We start from the raw sequence: 22784 nt of genomic DNA, 5'->3' as shown, positions 1-22784 counted from the left end.
GGTACAATTAACAATGACCAAAGAATTGAATCAGAAAAAGGAGATATTCATATCCCTTATTCAGTATTCAGAAGAAATAAATGCAAAAACTTAAGACCTAAATTTTGTGTTCGGATAAAATAGATTTTGGTGAAGAAAGGAAGCCTACCAAAATCTCAGTCAAGAAAGAAAGCCAATGTTGTAATTGCTACATTTATGTACTACAAATGATTCACCAAGACGCAAGAGGGACTTTCTTTTTCTCTCTGAGAGAAAAAGTGTTTTTGAAATATATCACTGAGAATATCAACAGTGGAGAAAACATGTCATGTATGTTTCTTGATTTATAGTTTCATTGACATATACCGACGACGATTAAGATATATCAACTCTATTTAAATATTTTCCGGGTGTATTTAATTTTACTAAAAAATAATTTATGCACAGTTTAGATATACTAAAACGATGCAGGATTTTTATGTAGATTTAGCTTTCATTTTCAAATAGTGTATTTATAATCTTTGATATTTTAAAGATTATTTTTATGGTCAAATAAAATTAAACTTTATTTTATTTATTTATTATTTTTGTACCGGGCATTGAACTCGGGTCCTTGCGCTTGCAAGGCAGGCCACCGAACTGCTGAGCTAAATCCTCAGCTAAAATTAGACTTTAAATGAAAATGTTTAAATTAAAAAAGTAGAAGAAACAAAATGATAATAGAAGACTATAATAATCTAACGATAAGAACTAACAGACTTAATTACATTTTAGGATTAAGATCTGTATTCATCCATTTTATTAGTTATTAAATTCCTGTGCAAATGAATTAGTGCGATGCATGTAGCTCTTGAGAGCTACGTTTTGCATTTTGAACTAATAAATTTAGTTAATATATTAGTTATCATATCAATCTTGGTAGCATAGCACTGTTTAGTTGGAAATCAAATATGCTCCATAGAATAAGTAAAAGTACACAATATTCGGTAAAGCCAAAAAAGAATGTAATCAAATGGAGAAATAAAAGTAACAATAAATCTATCCATGGTATCTATCATGTTGTTATTGCTATGATTGATTTTATTAATATTGAAATCTAAACTATTACATTTTATCTAGTATTGTGATAAATAACCACTTTGTCTGATATTATACATAAAATCTACTTAATTCAAACTAGAAATTTAATTACTGACAATTTAATTTTAAAAAATTCAGTTCTGGCAATGTGTAGTTACCCAAAAACATCCTTATGGAAAATGTTTCCCTGCTTTGGGAATGTAGCACAGAAATCATTTTAACCTTCCTCTCTCATATTTCTCTTTTAAAATCCTGGCACCAGACCAGTGAACTCTCTAAATTTTACAGCAGTATTTTTAATGTATTATGACACACTCAAATGATAGTATAGAAACCAAATGAACTATAGTTGCAAATTATCACAATCTGAGTGCAAGGTTATTCTCACATGCAATCATGCATTAAATATTCAAAAAGCAAAAGAAAGATGAAAGAGATCATTGACTGAAGAATATGTTATTTTCTTTAACAGAATGTATGATCTATCCTAGACCATCAGCTTTTGTTGCTCCTTGGCATTGCAAATAGTTTTTGTTCTTTGCTCTTTCTTAGCATATCTCTGGGGAGGTGTGGGCCTTTGTAGATGGATTTCTACTTTCTTAAATTGAAGGTGAAATATTTCCGGTTGATAAATAGCTGTGGGTCTGCTACCCAGGCAGGGGAGTTCTCAACTCCCATCTGGCTGTCAAAGGGGATCCCTAACGTTGTACAGTGGTATTCTTCTTGCTCCAATTGCAGCAATCAAGACAGAAAGAACAAATGAGTCCTTTCAGGATAGCAGAGTGGCATGGAATGTCAACTACTCTTGGGCACTCAGAGACCTTGGGAAGAGACAAATTTGCATTATAAATTTGTTCAGAGTTATACTTCTTCTTTGGCTCCAGTCCTCTTTTGTCTTTAAACAATATCTTGAGCACAATCCAATAACATTTTAGCTAATATAATGGTTACTCGTGCTTCTGAGAGCAGAATGAGTATTAACTGCAACTAAGCCATGACAAAAAGGAAACCTTAAGTATTTTATAAAATTACCAAAAAAAAAAATGACAAAAGTCATTTATTTTTGTATGCAATAAAACTACTTCAAGCAAAGAAACTCACACAAAAAACAGTCTTATACTCATTATGGTCAGTTCATCTGAGCAAATTCCACATGTAGATATAAAAGTTGCACTATTACTTCATATCTCAAGCACTTATCGTTGAACCATATTATGAAGCATTATATATCATTTACAATCTAACATTCTAAGTAGTGCTACTCATTTTATATGTAGCTATGATAGACATTTTTGGAGTGTATCCTACACAGAGATCTTTACTCTCACCTCTGTATGTGTGCTAGGAAATGGTTGTCAGATGTATTTCCTGTTTCATTCTTCCACTGAATCACACCCCGGAAGTGTCCTGTGCTTGTTATCACCATATCTGCATTGATGATGTTAGATTTTTTTAAGTGAGCAGTTTGCCCATATTTGTCTTGAGACAGAAAAAGAAACCTGGTAAAACTTTGATAAAGACTTTAAAGACACTGGGAATTTTCTTGTTGTAGAACACAAATTCAGGAAAACCTATTTACCTGAAAAAGATAATGATGAATAAATAGGTAACAGTTAAATATAAAGTTGTTTTACATTTTAAGAAGAGAGCTACAAATCCAAATGTAGGGCTAGAAAATTGTATGAATCCATGTGCAGAAAAAAAATAAAGAGCTAAAATCTTTTGGAGAGCCAACTGGGAAATATTGAACATAGGCTGCCTATTCAATGATGATAAGGATTTTAATTGATTCACTTACGCAAAATTGTTACATTGATTATGTAGGAAAAGCTTTTAAATTCAAGAAATTAGAGCTTCAATGTTTGTAGTGAATTGTGATATTTGCAATATTTTTATGTTTATACATAAAAATGAAGCAAAATGTTAATATTTAATGTAAATGGTGGGAATATAAATTTAAATTTTATCACTTTTGATTTTTCCATTAGTTTGAAACTTTGTTTAAATACTTTTAGAAATGGATAGTGTTGTCCAACTCATACTCTTTTACCCCCTGTGCTGAGACCACCAGTAAGTATCATATAGCATAGAAATAAAAATATCAAGCCTTAATGGCAGGCAGGTCATCAGAGGGGACCCAATTTTTGTACAATGACAAGTGAATGCAAGACTTAAAATTTGTCAGACAATCTCAGAGTAACTCGAACCAAGAGGGAGCAGTAAGGGAGATGCAGCAAAGTAGGATAGTACTGAAAAGCAACTCAGCAATGGCAATTGTTGGAGAGAAAACAGTAAGACTCACCAGGTAAAACTGAAAATTAGCTAATAGTCTGTATACAGAATAATTCTTACCTGTGAAAATACATGAAGTACAGGCAGAAATAAACAGAATGTAAGCAAAAAGTTAGCTTTTACAAAGTAAGTTGTTCTATAGACAATCTGAAAACAATTGGAGTGATGTTGGCATTGCCATTAGAGTTGTGACAAACCCAACCACGTAGCTGAAGGTAAAACCAGCAATCAGTAATTAGTTCTCTTTTCATTTATGCTATGACAAAACTCTAATCAATAATTTCAACTCACAAACTAAAACTCAAATCATTCATCTTTAATATAAATAGAAAAATAGGAGCCATAATACATTTGATGAGAGCCAGAAATATGAATAGCAAAGACTCACATTTCAAAACAACAAAGAAATATTGCAGAAACTGATTGATCAAGGAAAATATGTGCACTCAAAAACTCATATCCTCAATGTAATTCAATGAAATCCATTTTCACAAAATTAGTATGTGATTCCTCAAAATGGGATCATTTAAAGTAAAAGAAAGAAAACTTGGAAATTAATATGCATGTATGCATAACTAACAATGAAATGAAAAATTACTAAAATTAATTCTAATATCAATATATTTTTTCAGAAAACAGACCAAAACTTATGGAAATGAATAATGTGAGCAGAAGGTATGCTATGTATGGAAGATGCATGAGGTCAAACATTCAATAAATAATCAGAACATGGGACATAGTCATAGAAAAAATTTCTAAATGTTGGAGGAAAATAGCTTTTTAACTGAAAAATTAAATAAGTTTTCATCCCAAGGATAAATATATAAACTGACACCTGGAGACATTATTCCAAAAATAAATAAATATATACTTAGAGAAAATGTTTTAAATAATGGGAATACTAAGACAAAAATATATTTATAAGCACTTTAGAAAAAGTCAAGATGAAAGTAAAAGATTGCTTATAAAATATTTGTAATCAAACTGGCAGTAAGCACACTCTTTATTTCTAGGAAATAATGAATAAATTGTTTCTAAGAGAAAATATAACAGTACCTCTCAATGCATACAAATAAATAATTTCCAACCCAGACATATACAGCCAGACAATAACTAGTTATGAAGATGGAATAAAGTCATTTTCTGATATGCAAAGATTCAAATAACATTAAGGATTTATTTGGCATTCATCTGGCAAACAACACAATAAATCAAAGTAGGAGGCAATTTAAAAGAGAAGAAATATGTTTCCCAGCCACACGAATATTGCAGGAAATTCCATGTTGACACTGATAACTGTGTATATCTCTTGTTTGTTATGGCAAGAGATTGGCCTCTCCCTTGTAGGAATGTCATGAAAAAAAGACTAATGTTGGTCCTAAGAAGTAGGGTACATTTTAGGTTAAGAAAAAGTCAAATACAGAATTTTTTGTTTCTTCAGCTTTAATTGAGTTTATTCGTACACTTTAGGGACACAGTACAGTTACATTCATTGTTGGGATCTCGTACCTTTACATGACAGGTCTTGGTTCTCATGTTTTCCCCTTATCCCTGCCCTCCCTTCACCCCCTCCTCCCCTCCCCATCTACAAATACTTTATTTCCATCTTTTCATTATCTCACATTTTTTTCTTTTCCATTATTACCCTCCCCCTAGCCATCCCACCTTCCCTACACCTTTAGCCCCTTTCTTCCCATTTCACAATGTCAGCAATCTTATTAGGATTTTGTGTATTATTGCAGTTTATTCAAACCAGAGAAACTATTCGGTATTTACACAAGTGTGACTTATTTATTTCACTTAGGAGTATGTCTTCAATATGTATCCATTTTCCTATGAATGAATCAAATAGAGAATCTTTTAAAAGATTACAGTGGACTGTCAAGTTATGACCAGCCTGGCATACAAACAACTTGGGTTACAACCAAAATTTGAGTTTTAACTTATGAAAAAAATCCTTTTGAGTTATGACAAGAATGTTGGCCACTGTGCTTCCAGCTAGTCTCAGATACAGATTTAACCTACGAAGAGTTCTGGAAGAAACATTACATCATCTTTTCCTGTATGGGATTAATAGAGAAATCTTGGGCCAGTGTCTTTCTCAGGACACTGAATCTGCCTGTGTACAGGAGAGAGAATTTGACCGCTGTGTAGAGGAGCCTGAGCCTTCAACTGACCAAGCTGAATTACAACCAACCTCATGAAAGAATTGAATTTGTAAGTCCATGGTCCATTGTATTACAGAAAAACTATCTTTAAGGTGAAAATACAGTCACCAATGGGCATTGAATGCGAACTGACGAGACAAAACTATTCACATTTTTGTTATTATGATAGAAACAGTACTAGAGTTTTAAAAATATTTTAGTATTAACTTATGGAGAAACCTTGGAAAGCTCAGGTGTTAGTAAAGATTTTCTAGAGAAACCTATATAATCGAATGCTTAGACATTGACATAGATTAAGTATACAAATAGAAGTAGATCTGAATGTAGATGTAGCTATATGTTCAGACTTGTAAGAATGAAGCCTTAATGGAGGCTGACTAGACATGGCATGGGCAAGATGGAGACCCAGTAGAGCTGTTGGCATTGTTCCGGTATGAAGATGGAAATGTCAAGACCAAGGAAGAGATGGTGTTCAGTTCAAGTTCATAGATGAGAAGAAAAAGGGATGCTGTGAGGCAAGAAGTGTTCCTCTTTACTCATGGCTGTGCCAAACTTTTAGGTACCATTATTATTATCTCGATTGGACATGGCCCACATACACGAGAGCTTCCACTTTTCAGTCTGTTTAGAGTACTAATATATTGATCTCATTTAGAAATTCACTCACAGGAGTCGGGATTTAGCTCAGTGGTTCTGCCGCTTGCCTCACAAGCACAAGGTCCCAAGTTAAATCCCCGGTACCCCCCAAAAAGAAAGAAAAACAAAAGAAACTCATTCACAGACACCCCAGAATATTTGACCAAATCCTTGGGTATTTCATGGCCAAATTAAGTTGACACAAGCATTTATTTAACTGTTAAGGACAACTGAAAAAGAGACAGAACTTCACATACCTGTATCTTTAAGACAGAAGAATCTGTGTACACAGATGATGGAAACTGGGAGGAAAAAGTGAGAGAAGTTACAAGGGGAAGAATGAACGTGGTATTCCTATGACCTTGGAAAATGGAGAATCACAGATACATTGCAGGATGGAACTGATTTCAGGAACAAAGATACAAAGACCTACTATTTAGATGAGCATTCCACTGATAATATGTACAATAAATAGCATTGCAGTTCCCCTGGAGAAAAAGTTGGCATGGTGTAAACAAATATCATTTGGTTGAAAATTTTTAAACTAGCATAACATTTAATTCTTTAATAAATATTCTTATTTTCTAATGAGAATTGCAACCAAAGAAGGTAAATGTAATTTCTCCAGGTGACTAGGAAGAAGGTAGAAGTTAAAACTCTTCCATATGTTGATTTTTAGCAATTTCTTGAATTACTAGGGTTAAAATTGTTGCAATTATTTAAAGAAGATGTAGCAAATTTCTATCTACTGATATAAAAAATGTTAAAATATAATCCCTCTGTAACGAAAATCCCAAAGAAGTGTGAGGTGTACCATGGCACCTGTGAACACATACTCTGTAATCTCCAGGGCCATCACCAAATCAGAAACATTACAGATAATGAAACTGATAATAAATATTCTTCCAATATCCAATTTTTCTATAATTTCATATTATTTAGTCTTAGAAAATGAAGACAAATCCCTCAAAAAGGAAACTGAGTACATACTTCAGAACCCCAAATGCTGAAGAAGTAGGAAAAAAGGGGACAATGAATGAAAACAAGGCAGGGATAAGTGACGAGGGCATGGGGCATCAGGAGCAATTTACAGACCATTTGAAAAGAATAAATAAATATCAAGAAATGTAAGGTCTGAATATTTCAAAAGCAAAACTATTGAGCACCGTCTTTAAAATTCCTTGAAAAATATTGCTCAGTATGTTTGGAGTTTTAACCATCTCATCATAATGACCATGATTTCCACGTAGGAGCCTTATATGCTAACTCTCCAGCCTTGTGATTGTCTTCTCTCCAGGGAAGATGCCTAACTCTAAGACGTAGTTATCACATAAACATACTTTTTTATTTTAAATGGGCAGCCGATCCAGTAAATGGGTACTGAAAGCCAGTGGTATTTCTATTGCCAATCTAGCCCCCCCATCCCAGGCCTGGCATGTGGCAAATGAAAATGAAATCACTGCCGGACATCGTGATATAAAAGTATTTTCTATTTTATGTGCACTTTTCAACCTGCAGAAAAATTAGAATAGACTCCATTTTTGTGCAGCAGTTCCAAAATATAATCAGAGAGACACTAGTAAACATTTAACTTTAGATTAGCTTTTCAAAACTTTTAAACACTGAGATTCAAGCCTTGCACTCTGAAGCTAGTCCTCAGGATCTTATTTTAAGCGTCTCTTGGCATCTCATTTTCACGCGCCATCTGAGATGCCTTGGAACACATCAGAAAATATCAGCACCATTTCCACAAAACAACTGCCTGGACAGTACTTGTTTCTACATCCATCATTTATGGAACTGTGTGTCAGGGAGAAATTTTATTTTAAGTGTCAATACTGAGAGGTGGTATTATTGGACTTGGCTGCTTCAGTCAGTAAATGAAGTCAGCACCTACTCAGAAAACAGCCTATTTTTAATACTTGGAAGAAGACACATCCCTAGCTGTTATTTTTACATTTTTAAGGGAAAACAAAAATTTTGTAGATTTATTAACTTGCTGTCTGTGTAGCTTAAAGTGACTCTGTAAAATTATGTTCTGTGAATTATTTTTCTCATTTAACACCACCCAAAGATGAGGCAGAGCTTGTGAATCCTCTTTGAATACCATTGCTTCCTTCTTCATACAAATGAGACAAAGTTAAGCCTAAATTCCATTGCAGAAGATTGTGAAAGTGATTTTATCCATACATACCAATTTCTGAAATCATTCAAGTCTCCCAGAATTTCTCAATAGCCATAAGAATTAGAATTTTTTTTGGCCTTTATAGTTGCACATTGAAGTAAATAAACAGAAGAAAACATATAAACATACACAGAGTCATGGTATTTTTATGAAAGATCAAACAATATACAATCCTTTAGAGTCACTCTACCTCACTGAATAAATAAACGCAATGCATACACTTAAAAAATTTGAAGATATTCAAGTGATATTGCAAAAGATAATATTTTGTATTTGAAAAGAATATTTCACTTTTGACATCAAAAATATATAAGCAGAGACATATATGTCTAATTATAAATGCCTAGCCAATATGTACTTATGTAGGGTTTTTGCTCCCTACATAACAAAATAAAATCTCTCCAGATGAGAGCATGATGGAAATTTTCATCTTACTTTATAAGCATTTTTTTCAAATTCATTTACATCTTCACCAAAGAATATTTTATAAATATTTTTAAAAATCCAACTTCAGAGCATTACCGTATCCTTAATATCAGGATACAGCCTGGAACAACATCTGTACACTACAGTATTCAATGTAGCCATGTACTTGAAAGTCATTCACATACTTGAATAAAACCTGCATTGTATGACCAATTTGAAATATATAAGAGTCAGAACAGGCTATTGCCTGTGATCTTCCTTTAAGGTACTATCATAACAGCTCCTTTAAGGTACTCCTTATAAAAAGCCTGAAAAATTCAAGAATTCCATTCATCAACTTTATTTCCAACTCAAACTTGTGACATATTTTTATATATTTCTTCTGAAGCTTTAATCTGTGCAAAATGCATTTTTTTAATCAAAAGGAAAAGGTAGATAGAGGAGTAGCAGCAACTGAATATAATTTGGAGTTTGCATAGGGCTGAAAACATATTATTTTTTATTCCCTGTCAGTTTGAAGAGCCAACAGTTTTGATTTTGGCTAAATGAGAAAATTTTTGTAACTCTAGTTGAATTATATTGTGAAATCCCACTTAGAAGTTTCCCTTGGTTTCCATAATATCAGCACATATTTCTTGAGCCATTGGCAAAATGGATCCAGTTTATGAAGTCATTCTTACTACACTGAGCTTTTGCGTGACTTATATTTTCAGATAAATTTGATACCAAAAGTAGTACTCACTGTATTGAATAGCTTTAATAGTATGGTTTAAATTTGTAGGTTGAAATTTTTAAGTTCAAAGAACGTTTATCTTTAGCTGGATTTTACGCTTGAAATTTCCTATGCATCACAGCAGTTTGTAAAATATTAGGAGGAAAAACCTTCCTTCTATCATTCCTAGCAATTCCCCTTATACTGAACAAAAATAAATAGAAACTTTTAAAGGAAAATCAAAATCGTAACTTCTTATTATTGTCTTATTTTTCAAATTATGTCTCTTAATCATGTATAAATCCTTATGCTTATACAAGAATAATTGAAATAAATTTTTTGAAATAAATATAAACAGACAGAATGAATAAATTCAACTTAATCACATTTATTTGGAGGAATTATTTTACTGCATCTAAACTTGAATGTTGAATTTAATAGCAATAATGGAGACATAGTCATGCTTATATTTGGCGCACTAATAACCTATGTGCACAGGAATGCTGATGCAATTTAAAATATTTTCAGAAAATATTTTGTTTTGAAAGATTAACAAGTGCAAAACTCTTTTGTAACCAAATTTTTTGAGACAGTAGTGCTTAAATGCAAATTTTAGAGCACAGCCAATGGTATGGACACGATAGAGGGTTAAAATTTTTCTTTTGCGTGATCTGCTCACTGGAATGAAATCTTGGGGAATGTTATCAAAAGGCTGAACCATGATGAATAAGAATGACTAAACCATTTCAGATGAGCATTTGAATGAGTAGAAATGTGTAATCTCCTTTGTAAAAATGTGTGCTTTATATCTAAATAAGCATAAACATTTTCATATTACTAATAAGAATGTGTATTATAAAACTGTTTATAATGCAATATTCTATTTAAGTGATATTTCATGTATATATCGCTTTACTTTCTGATGATTCATAGATCTCCAAGAGTTTGTCTTTGGTTAATTTTTTCTCTCGTTTAAACAAAACTAACTTATAATATCACAGGGATAATTTCTCTTTCCTTTGGATCTCTACCTCAGTGTTACTCTTGTTTATCTTACTCCATATGCCATAATATAGTGAGGTGTCGACATGTGGAACTTCAAGAGAAATTAAATAAATACAATTTTTATCTATTTTACAGAGTAAGTATTCTACATACAGAATGGGCTCGCAGTCATTAGTGAATTTGACAAAAACAATCACTGATTCTCCCAATAATTAGATTAGTATAAGTGCATTCATGCTCATTTAAAATGAGATACAGTAATACCTCCTTTCACAACGAGGGGAGAAGTCAGCATTGGTAAGGAGCACCACGTGGGCAATCTTCCCCATGGAGATGGGAAGGCGGGCATATTCCCCAGAACTGTGGATTAATTCGGTTCATGACCAGAAGCACCGCTCTGTTCTATCATATATGCCTGAATGATCTTTCTTCAAATAAAAAGAGAAATCAGTGTTTTCTCATTTTATTTTGTTTTCCTTATCTTTTGTTGGATTCAGCTCATGGACTTCTATCTGCAGGTCATTTGCAGTCTTATGATTTGATATTTATGAGCTAATTTATTTTTAAACAATAAGCTTTTAAAATGAAACGAATACTTATTTCTGCATTCAACTCTGCGGAAATTTTATGACCAAAGAGGTATGAAGGAACTAAAGAACAATGCTGAAAATTGATTGTATCCAGGCCTGTTGATGTATTATGTACTTCTCTTCTGATTTTAATAACATTAAAGAAATAGGCTGGAGTGAGAAAAAGATCAATATGTGATCTAGCTATGTGAAAAGGCAACTAAGTTGAAAGATGAATGGTAAAATATCTAGGATGGAGATTATATATGTACTGTTGACTAAATAGGTGTTTTAAAAATTTCTGGAGGATTAAAATGTTTATAAACAAAGCCTCGCAGGGCTGGGGATTTAGCTCTGAGGCACCATGCTTGCCTCGCAGGTGCAAGGCTCCGAGTCTGATCCCTGGTACTGAAATTATAGTGCAATACACATATGAATTTTAATATAGCGACATTCCTTCAATTATCTCTCTCTCCCTCTCCCTCCCTCTCCCCTCCTTTCGCCCTCCCCACCAGCTTCATTCTGACTTGGACAAGGGAGAGGGCACTGTTAAATACACCCTCTCAGGAGATGGTGCTGGCACAGTTTTTACCATTGATGAAACCACAGGGGACATTCATGCCCTCAGGAGCCTGGACAGAGAAGAGAAACCTTTCTACACCCTTCGTGCTCAGGCTGTGGACATAGAAACCAAGAAGCCCTTGGAACCCGAATCAGAATTTATCATCAAAGTACAGGATATTAATGATAACGAGCCAAAGTTTTTGGATGGGCCTTATGTTGCAAGTGTTCCAGAGATGTCTCCTGTGGGTGAGTAGGCAAATCAAAATTCCGTCTGTGAGAATTCTTCACCATTGAGCATTTTCACACTAAAGTACACATCTTATTTGTAGACAAAAAGAGTATTCTTAAAATGTAAAAAAATATATATTTTTATTTATTTTCATATATATATATATATACATATATATATAAATAGTTGATTTATCTGAACTCATAGATTCCATTTATGTTTTAAATATAAAATTCATTTTCATTGAAATAGCTGCTGCAGTACTAAAGCCTCCACAGTGCAGGGCACTATTGCCACACAGTATCAAATAAATACTATGTAGAATATTGAGCTCAAAGCAAAATATCCAAATATCTGACCTAGAAGTGGTCTAGACAGCATTGTTCTGCATTTTGTATTTGGTTGTTTATTTTTTATTTTATTTTTTATTATTTTGGTACTGGAGCTCAAATTTGGGACCTTGCTCTTAAGAGGTACATGGTGGAATCATTGAGCCAAATCCCGGGCCCCTGTCTGTATCTTTGTAAATACCAGTAGAGATTCCAGAAGGTTAAGACTGTTACCTTTGTGCATACAAGTATTCCTTAGTAGTTATACCATCAAATCAAAAAGCAGATACTGTTCTGCAGTCATTGTTAGAAAAAACATTTATAGTTAGACTATATTGATATCATTCTTAATAATTTATATTTGCTATGAGTTGATATTTGAATATATCTTAAAATTAGCAAGTCCTTTAATATATACTATCAAATTCAATAAATATTATAACTTTGACAGAAATTTTAGTTCATAATTCTTATTCCTCTGTCACTATTGTCTATCTCTTGAATTTCACAATAACCTCTGTTTATACATACTCACACACAGGTTAAAATTGCAAACGTCTGTGAAAAACGTTTCTAGGATTTCCTAAATTTGACATTTCTCATAGGGCTTCAGCTGCCCTTATAACTATCCAAGAAGTTTGCACATACTATCCTGACAAGAGAAACAGGTTAGTGGCTGCAGAAGTTGTTACTTCGATTTAATACAAACACACTAAATTGTGTATGGGATCTTATCAGGCATTCAAACACCATTTTCATTCATTGACCTAAGAAATAAACTGAAAGCAGTGCACACTAGGATTTCTAACTTTAATGTGTGTACTTAGTGCTGCAAATCTCATACTCATCTTCTGATACATTTTGAGTTGCCTGTTTTATGCAGTGGTTGCTAGAGATTTAGAATTGCAATTGGGAGCAAGCATGTCTTATTAGAAAGTAATTCCAGAAAACTGGGAAAAGTATTTTTAAATCGTGCTTTGATTTTATAAAGGTAAAAACATAAAAGAGATACACTTTGAAGAAAAGACATTTAAGTAGACAGTGATAGCATGTAATTTAACCCAGAGACTACTAGGTGTAAATTAGAAATTTCAACATCAACTTAGGACACGGAGTGGCTCTTTACATCTAACACAATATGCCTAAAGCAAACACGTATTTCTCTACCGTCTGTATTAGAGGATTCTGACTTGTTAGATAAACAATTAGGATTTGCATTGTTTTAGTTTGGATAAAAAGTATGATTGCAGATCTAGAGCCCTTATGTAATGAGTTTGCAGGTATTGCTTGAAGAAATAAATCAACCTGGAACATGAAGATAAAGGCAGGTAAGTGAAAAGCCATATGGTTCCAGCTGTCACAGTACCAGGGTGGGACATGATTTATTGTCCTACTAGGAGATAGTTCTTTAAAATGTGTTGCTTTGTGCCATGGCTGGCAGTTCTTATTGGTTATTCAAGAGACTCTAATAAATATTTAAATTGATTTTCAATGTAGCTCTCTTTTAAATATATTTTTCAAAACAAAAGAGATTTCTTTTGAATCTCAAACCATATAGAATGCTATGAGTTAGCCTAGGTGTTCTCAGAGGGTATTTGTGTAATGTGCTCTTTTCAAATTAATACAGAGTTCAAAATACTTGTTATGAATTAAATGTTAAAAGCAAAATATCTACTATACATTACTTTTGCCTTTACTCACGAGCATAGCCATATATTTAAAGCACAAAGCACGAGAGGGACACTTGGATTTGTGGCATCTGTTTTCTTCTGCTTCTTCCTTACCAACCTAGAACTACCAACAACCGCTGTGCTTTCACAGGTTGTATTTACCTTAAATTCCTTGAGGACTCTGATTGCATTTGCAAATACATTCATCTTACTAGATGAAATGGTTCAATGCTCTAAGCTGAAAAAGGATTATAACTTTTCACTAAATCTTTTTCTCCATTTCTTTCCATCATTTTCTTGGAATATCAAGGTATTTTTTTTTCTTAAGACCCAAGGAAGCTTTACCTGCTATGCTGACAACATAGCCACTAGAGCAGTACATTCATTTTCAGTTTTAGGTATCTTTGTTTCAGAAAGTCTCTCTGAATTACTTTTTTCCTCCAGTTTTCAATAAAAAGGAAGAACTAACCAATTAAAAAAATACATGTAGTGAAATAGTTTATGTTAATATACAAAGCAAAATTAATATCAAAATGAATTATCTTATTCAAGTGTCAACTGAGGAATAATGGATTACAGCCATGAAAATATTGTTCACATAAACTGTTTATGAATAATGAAAATTAAATCAATAAGTGAAATTTCAATGAAAATTAAACAAAGTGCAAATTTCAAGGAACATAAGTATTGAGAAAAATAATGCTAGCAAGCAGAGTGAGTTGACATTTCAGAGGAAAATAAATACGTAAGACATAACAAAATGCAATGCATTTAATTCCCTAAAATGAAGAACGTTTTAGTAAATCTATGAATTGTTTGAAAGAAAGGCCACTCTGTTACTAACTTCTGCTACACCCAGCATGCCATGGAAGTAATATTCTGAGATAAAATGCTTTTACTTTGACCTAAGGATATTACTTAATGGTCCAGATATTCCTCAACTCAAATATACTCCCTGGAGACAAATTTGGACTTTATGGATGTGGTCTTAATTCTTTAAGATCATTGCAGTTACAATGAAATACAGTAATGCGCCCTCTTTAATATCTGAGGATTATGCATCAGTAGAATACGCAGCTTAAGTTATTTTTCCTGGAGTAGTGACAGGTTTCAAGAGTTTAAATTTATATTCACACTTCTATTGTCTTTCTCTGCCTCAATTAAGTCATTTTAAGGCCACTGATTGGATGATTAATAACCATGTCTCCATGAAATGTTTAAGTAGTTGTCAACAGTCGATCTTGAGCCATGATTTATGTAAGTTATCAATTCCTAAGTAATAGTAATGTGCCAGATGATCTAAATAGACATTTGTTTTCCTTATTTTTTGTAACAATTACACAGTACATGCATGATTGTTTTGTTTCAGTCTTATAAGAAAATTTAATAATTCCTATCTATAATACAAGAAGGTAAAAATGACTCCCAGCTGCTTTAGAAAAAAATTAATCACAATCACTATCTTTCTATGGTAACTGCTAGAATGTCTTTAGAAAATTGAAATTTAGCTTTCGATCTCAGATGATCTTGTTAAGTTTGGAATTCATTTTATTTTGAATTATACCATGTTATATTATATCATATAGTTTGAAGATGGGTGGTCCATGAATAAAACAAAATCTGAGGAAAACTTTCTCTTATCCACCATCTTACAAAAAAAATGCTTATTAGAAGATTAAATACAGATCCACCTAAAGAAAATTAGAATAATGACTTAATAAGAACAGTAAGCAAGTATTTACTTGTTTTTTGTGTTTTTCTTCTCCAAATTCTGTTTTGTTTTATGTGAAGTTTGGGGAGAAATGCTAATGTGAAACTTTGGTGTGACTCTCTTAGAGGTTATTAGGTAGCTAATACTTTCTACATGGTTGTACTGAAATAATACTTCCCCAGGAAGGACATATTGAAGATTTGGATTATACTTAACATTAATTTATTACATCACTGTTATAATTTAGAAACACATATGGATATTCACACTTCGTTATTTTTTTCAGAAGTCCCATAAATTAAAAAAAACCCAAAGAACAATAAAGTACATACATCTTCTTAACCCACAAGTCAACCATAACAAAAGAGATAAGTTCAAGTAACACAGTAGGAATTAGTAAAATGTAACTAGTTTCTGGCCCTGTCTCATTCACAGTCTTTGTCAGGAGCTCAGGAGGTTGACCATATACTGTACATTATGATGCTCTTCTTGTGTAAGTAAAATACCATCTTTAAACATAAGACTTTATATTTTCATCCTTATACTGCATTCCAGCTTCACTGACTATCTCAATAAGGTCTTAGAGTAGAAAATTCAAGTTCACAAGCACAAAATTGTATTTTGAGCATCTTCGGTTTCCTTCAGTATGCATCAGTTCCTCAGATTCTCCTGGTTTTCATCATTATGATACTTTTGAAATTTTCTAGCTGCTTACTCTTTAGCGTATTCTTCATTTTGAGTTTATATAATTTTTCTCATGCATGAGTTAAGGTTATATATTTTTGTTAAAATATGACAGAAGCAATGCTATAAAGTATGCTTTTTTCATTGTATCAGGTAGAGCATGATTTTGTGTTAACTCATTGCTAATGATACGTTGTTACTTGGTGAGGATCGTGTATTAGGTATCTATTGCTGCAAAATGCATTAACCAAAATAGTGCAGAGTAGAAGGAATTTATTACATCATAGGAGTCTACTACCAGTGTGCATTTTGCTTAAATTTCTCAAGAAGTTTTAGTACAGCTGCCGGATGAGTTTGAAGCCTTGACTAAGCAATTAATTGGGACTCTTCTTCCGTGCTTCCTTGTGTGATTATTAGTAGTTCACAGTTCACTGCTCCCAGAGTCTTGCAGGACTGCATCACAGCATAGAAGCTGGGTTCCCCAGGGGTGAAGGGGGGGCCGAGATCTGATGAAAGTCATAATAAATACATAACTGAATTTGAAAGTGACTTCCCATCACTTCTGCCATACTCTACCTAAAATTTACCAGTGGTTTAAAGTCAGAAAGCTCAACTTCTAAATCAAGCTCAGATCTGGACAGGATGTCCATGAGACTTGTGGTACCAAGGAGGCAAGTTACCACCCACACAAGGACACAATGGGGAGATAAGATGAGATCACTTCTGTAGATACTACTGGTGAAAAAGTGAGCTAATGCACAGTGTACAGGACTTGCTGCTCAATTACAGCTCTGAAATCCAGGTGTTCAATGTGGGAAGCCAGATTACATTCAGTTTCTGGGAATACCACTGCATGAATCTGAAGTTCACATTCAAGGCACAAGTTTCACCTTCTAAACTAGCTGTTTTAATGAAATACAGTATGTACTTCTAACAGTGTATGGGTGTGTGTTCAACTTGTTCAGAGCTCAGAGACCTTGGTTAAGAGGCTCACTATTACTTCCAACTTGTCTGCATTTATAGGACGTTTTTTCTACTTCTGCTTAATTTTCTTACTTGCAAATGAGGAATAACAATACTTTATTTTTAGGGTTATTGGAAGCAGCAAAGAGAAAATGTATGCACACCCCTTAACTCATTTCCTGGCAAAATGCAGTCAATAACTGGGGAAGGGTTCTGATAATTTTCGTTATCATTCTCAGGAAACAAGCCAGAGAAAGCCTCCATTTCAGAGGTTCTATCTAATTATCATCTCCCTGTTCTCAACTCATCCCTCACTCTGACACATGAGGCTCAATATTTACTGTCATCCTTTATACAGACGAAACCGAGTTTATTTAAAACCCTAATAGACTTCCTATTCCAATTTACATTTCCTTTGGTGCAGAGGGTTCTTTTACCTTAATGTGTGGAGACAAGCTGTTGATTTGTAAGAAACACCAATTATCAGATTACACTTTTGCTTCCCACACTTCTGAGTGACTTTCACACAGTTGATGAAATTGAAGGGGACCCGATGATCCCTCCTGTGTCAGCCACGAAGTGTCCACGGCACACAGCATGCCAGAACTATTTTCAGGGCCATAGGATGTTATGACTGTGTTCAGGGAGCATTTTATTCTTCCGTTGGATTCCTATGTTTTTATTAGTGCTGCAATTGCAAAGGTAATGCTATTGACAGTTTCTGTGCGGCCTTGAGACAAGCCCATGAATTGTTTCAGTGGCACCACGATGTGTCCCTAAACATAAAGCGTGCTGTGCTGAGAGCTGCTTTAGAAGCCACTGATCAGCAATAAATGTTAAAAATTAACAAGAAGTTTCTTTTTTCCTAAACTGCCAAATGACTGTGAGCATTAAATATATTTTAGCAGGAGTTGCTTCTTGGCTATAGAGCAGTTGAACACATTAAACATATTTTCAAAGTATTACTCTTTCCCCAGCCCCTGAGTGGTTGTAAACATTAAATATGTTTTATACAAACTGCTTGGCCAGCTACTGGCAGGATAGCTATGAACACCATTTTTTTTTCAAGTTGCCTTCCAGCTGTGGGACAGTTTTTCCTTATTTGTTTTATTCTATTTATATTTTGTACACAAAAGCAGGCAAGAGGCTACCTTGTCCCAATTGTCTATTGCTCTATGATAAGTGATCAGGAGAGATCAATTGAACCTACATAAAACCTTGTTATTGATAGGAGCTTGCCGAAGTTCAATTGCTTCTACTGGATACTCCACTTGGATGTCAAATCTGTTTTTCAAAATAGTTTTTACCTGTCTTCTTGTGTAATGTGTCTATGTATAAAGATGGACGGGCACTGACATTAGCATGAAGGGAAACAAGCAACCAGACTCTGATAGAGCATAAACATCAATCAAGGTGAAAACATACCATGAAACGTTAACGAGATCATTAATCCAAACATGATGAATGGTTTGAAATCCAAGTTGATAATCGTTTCGTCTGATAACTACATTCAATTCAAAGACAATGAAGATGATGTCACTACATAAAGGTCTACCCAGAAGTTAACGCCAGAAGCCATTTTGAGCAAATTCACATGAAAATTAATTGTGCCATGTGAAACAGTTGGTAAATGAATCAGCTGTGTCAGGCCGAGCTCACAAATTCTCCTGAAACCAAATTATCTGTACCAAGTAAGGCTTTGATTTCTGCAGGATCCAATTTATTCGCAAATTGTGTAATATTGTTTCCTGTTACATGCTTTATTGTGGGAATAAACTCAATAGATTCAAATGGTAATCACATACCTATGTGACAGGCACAGTTCTGGTGACAGAACAATGTGCTGAAAAAACAAAATCCCTAGTCCAAGGAAGCTTTTACTCCAAAGTTACAATGCAGAGGCAGCAAAATATGATTTCTGGCCAAATCCAACACATTACCTGTTTTTGTGGACTACAGTTACACTTACTGACTTATGTGTGGTTTCTGGTTCCCTTTGCATTCTGTTTGCCCACAGAGAAAGAAATGTATACTAACTGGTCCTTTGCAGAAAACTATAGGGGCCCATTATATAACAGATAGCGTGTTAGAAAGATTACAATAAGATTAAGATTTTAAAATAGAGGCATGAAAAAGAAGAATGTCACCCCTGGCCTGTGATTCTTTTTCCACTTTCAGTTTCCTGTTCAGAAATACAAATCAAAAATCTTACTTCTTGAAGCAGGAAAGGAAATAAATGAAAGAAAGAATGAGAGGGAGAGAGAGGAAGAAAGAGGGAGAACTCACGAAGGAAAGATAAAAAGGGAAGGAGGGAGGGAAAAAGGAAAGAAGAAGGAAATAAGAAAGGAGGAAATAAACTACACAGATAGAGGTAAACTGGAGTGAAACGACATCCTGTATAAACAGGTCACAGCATGAAATCGGAAATTCTTATTTACTACGGGTGGAAAAGTCAATTTGGCTTCATTATACTTCAATGAGTGCTTTAAGAGATAAGGTTCATGGTAAAGTTTTACTTTGTTGGTTTATCTTTTATAACTCTCTTACAAAAATAATTCTCATAATTATGTAACTTTATTTTCAACATAAGACTAAAATATTAATACTAATAATGTTGAAAGATGTAATTTCTACGTTGCACTGCAACATTCCTTGTCCAGCTGATTTCTGAGGATTTTCAAGCTGATTACCACACTGAGATGTAATGGGAAGAAAATGGAAAACTACTGAAAATATATTTTTAAAAGTTGTACCAGTATTAATATTTACTATAAAAGAAGTATTATAAAAAAATATCTTCAAGAAGTAAGGATATGGGGAATTTATCAAGATTGGCATTATTTCTATTTCTGACCAAGAAACTGAAATTGGAAAATTGAAAAAAAACCCACAGGGTAGAATTTTATAATTAACAAAAGTGAAGTAAAATACAGTCCACCTGGGTGGGCTAAGGATTTAACTCAGTGGTTCTGCTGCCTGCCTCGCAAGCACAGGTCCCAAGTTTGATCCTCAGTACCAAAGAAAAATAAATTAATAATAATGACGATGATGATGATAATAATAATAATAATAATAACAACAACAGCAATAATAAAATATGGTCCAATTCATTTACTTGGTAAGCAGTAGGAGAAAACAAGCATGTCACCTGTCAAATAAAATATCAACCATGTTAATTCTGCCTCTGAAGAAAGTATCATAATGGGATAAATTTGTAAAATGCTTTGATGGCTAACAAGTGGCAAAATTTCTCTTAGCTACTACACAACTCAAATCAAATAGCAGAGTGCTTGGTCACAACCTGAATGGAAAAAGTTTTGTTCCATAATTTTATCAACTCTTTTTAACCTGTACTAACCAATACATATGCTATTTGACATTGGAGTGATTCATTCAGAATCACTGTTATCAAATAATTTTGTATTTCATTTTTTGTGAAAACTGGGATACAACCCAACACTATCATGCTAAGTACACACTATGACACTAAACTATACCTCCAAATTTCTGCTTTTGCACAAGATTATTGCGAAACCTTCAATATAGGATCAGAAATCACCATTCATTTTCCTTTACCTTTATAAAAACATTTCATTAGCATTTTTCAATTTGAAGTTTTGACAGAAAAAAATTTCTAAGTAACATTAAGTGCTTATTTAGTGAGAGATCAAATTAGAAATAATTTACTCATGTTTGTTTATATTTCTATTATTAAATATATTGATGTACTATTAAACTTGAGATATCATTTATTATTCTCATTGCTACTACTCAGTAAGAATGTATATTGTAGAAGTCAACATCATTCTTTTACTGTCTAAATCTCTTTTTTTTTTAGAAAAATAATCTGGTGTAGACCTAAAATAACAAGAAATCATAAATATTAGAAATAAAATTGTGATAATGAATAATTTACTGTCTAATAGGCTGTAGCTTTATAGAAATCATTGTTAAATTGTATGGTTTAAATTTTATTTTATGTTTTTAAACATGTTTTTATGTATCATCCAAACCTTAACAAATCCTCATTTTCAATCACACACACACACAAAATTTGCATTATATTGATACTTCATCTAGTAGGAGCAGGTTTAGCTTGATGAGACAGTTATTAGAGTAAAGTAGTTTTGCATGTTTTTCCTATAATGATATTATTTGTAAATAGCAAGGAAAAAAGAATTCTTAAAAGTGTTTTGTGGATACAGATATTTGTTTCCCTTGAGGGCAATTTGTGGAAAGATTCAAATGAAGAACTATCAGACTAACAAGTACAAAGGATAAGAATGCTGTCAGAACACTGGCATGAAACACTTGTGTTAATTCTGGAAAGGAAAATGCTGTAGGGCAAACTAAATTCACTTTAGGAATACAAAAGATTTTGGTTTCAAATTGATTAAGGATCATAGGAATTTTCGGGTAAAAAAAATTTTTTTTAAGTTTACCAAGTAAGTAGTAATAATCACCAAAATACTGTTATAAGAATTAAAAGGAAAAACAATTGAAAGTAAAAGCAATGAACTTACTGCCTGCCTTACAAGTGCAAGGACCGGAGTTTGATACCCGGTACAAAAAAAAAAAATCAATGAACTTTGAAAGGGGTTTTCATATTTTTTTCTTCCTTCAGTAGATTTTTGCCTCTGAGGTTTTCATTTTGTTTTTTGTTGTTGTTTTTGTACCGTGGATCAAACCCAGGCCCTTGTGCTTATGAAGCAGTCGCTGGAACCACTGAGCTAAATCACCAGCTCTTTGAGGTTTTAGTTTTGAAGTGGATGCATTCAATTATTTCCCTTTTCTATGTCTCTCTTTATATTTTTTCTAATAAGTCATCTCAGACATTTCTGGAAACATGACCTAAGAATATATATTTCTTTTGAAAGATGATTTATAAGAAATATTTCATAAAAACTCAGAAAACAAGAATGAGATATGTAGCCTTGAAATATGAGGAATTACTATGCAGAGTTATGTTTAGCTGATGTAGGGTAATGTTTTACAGTTGGACTTCATGAAAATGGAGAAAATAAAATTTTGTTTCTCCTTTGCTTCAAAAGACCATTGAAAGCGTATTGAGTACACAAATAACAATGGAATATCTGGAAGTGGTCTAGCAAATGGAAGGCAAAGGATTTTATGAAGGACATAAATCCTATCAAATGAATGTCTATATTTTCTCAAAATTCAAATATTGGCACTAGACTTGCTTTTACATCATAAATACCTATAAAACTGGATAATATGTATGATGATACTTTCCACGTCTATGACCAGAGGTAGCATGAGTTTGTCTTTCTTGAGGAGAAAAGGCAAAGCCATGAGATAAGCACTTTATTAATCCATTGTCTGAGAAATGTCTGTTCATTTCAGATGCCCATTTTTGAATCGGGTCTTTATATTTGGGGGCATGATTTTTTTGAGTGCTTTATATATTCTAGATAATAGTCCTTTGTCTGAGGAGCAGCTGGTAAAATTATTTTCCACATTGTAGATTGTCTCTAAGTTCTGTTGATGGATTTTAGTTTAGTGCATGGTGAAAGATAAGGGTCTGGTTTTAATCTTTGGCAGGTTGAGATCCAGTTTTTCCA

At 33.3% G+C, this 22784-nt stretch overlaps 1 protein-coding gene across 3 annotated transcripts in view; it reads left to right on the top strand.

Annotated features, from left to right (window-relative positions):
- Cdh12 (cadherin 12) overlaps window positions 1–22784 on the top strand; it is a 976411-nt gene that overhangs the window by 765354 nt on the left and 188273 nt on the right. For 2 of the 3 annotated variants that reach the window (XM_033757884.1, XM_010609463.3), the window contains one exon: window positions 11568–11862. The exons of the other annotated variant lie outside the window; for it this stretch is intronic. In XM_033757884.1, coding sequence (XP_033613775.1) covers window positions 11568–11862 — 295 coding nt within the window. The remainder of the gene's footprint in view (window positions 1–11567; window positions 11863–22784) is intronic. 3 annotated transcript variants of the gene reach the window in all.

Source organism: Fukomys damarensis, unplaced genomic scaffold (genome assembly GCF_012274545.1).
Source record: "Fukomys damarensis isolate Sample0158 unplaced genomic scaffold, DMR_v1.0_HiC HiC_scaffold_1, whole genome shotgun sequence".
NCBI classification, from domain to species: Eukaryota; Metazoa; Chordata; class Mammalia; order Rodentia; family Bathyergidae; genus Fukomys; species Fukomys damarensis.
Note: the sequence above shows the minus strand (reverse complement) of the source record. Positions and strands in the feature narration are given on the sequence as shown.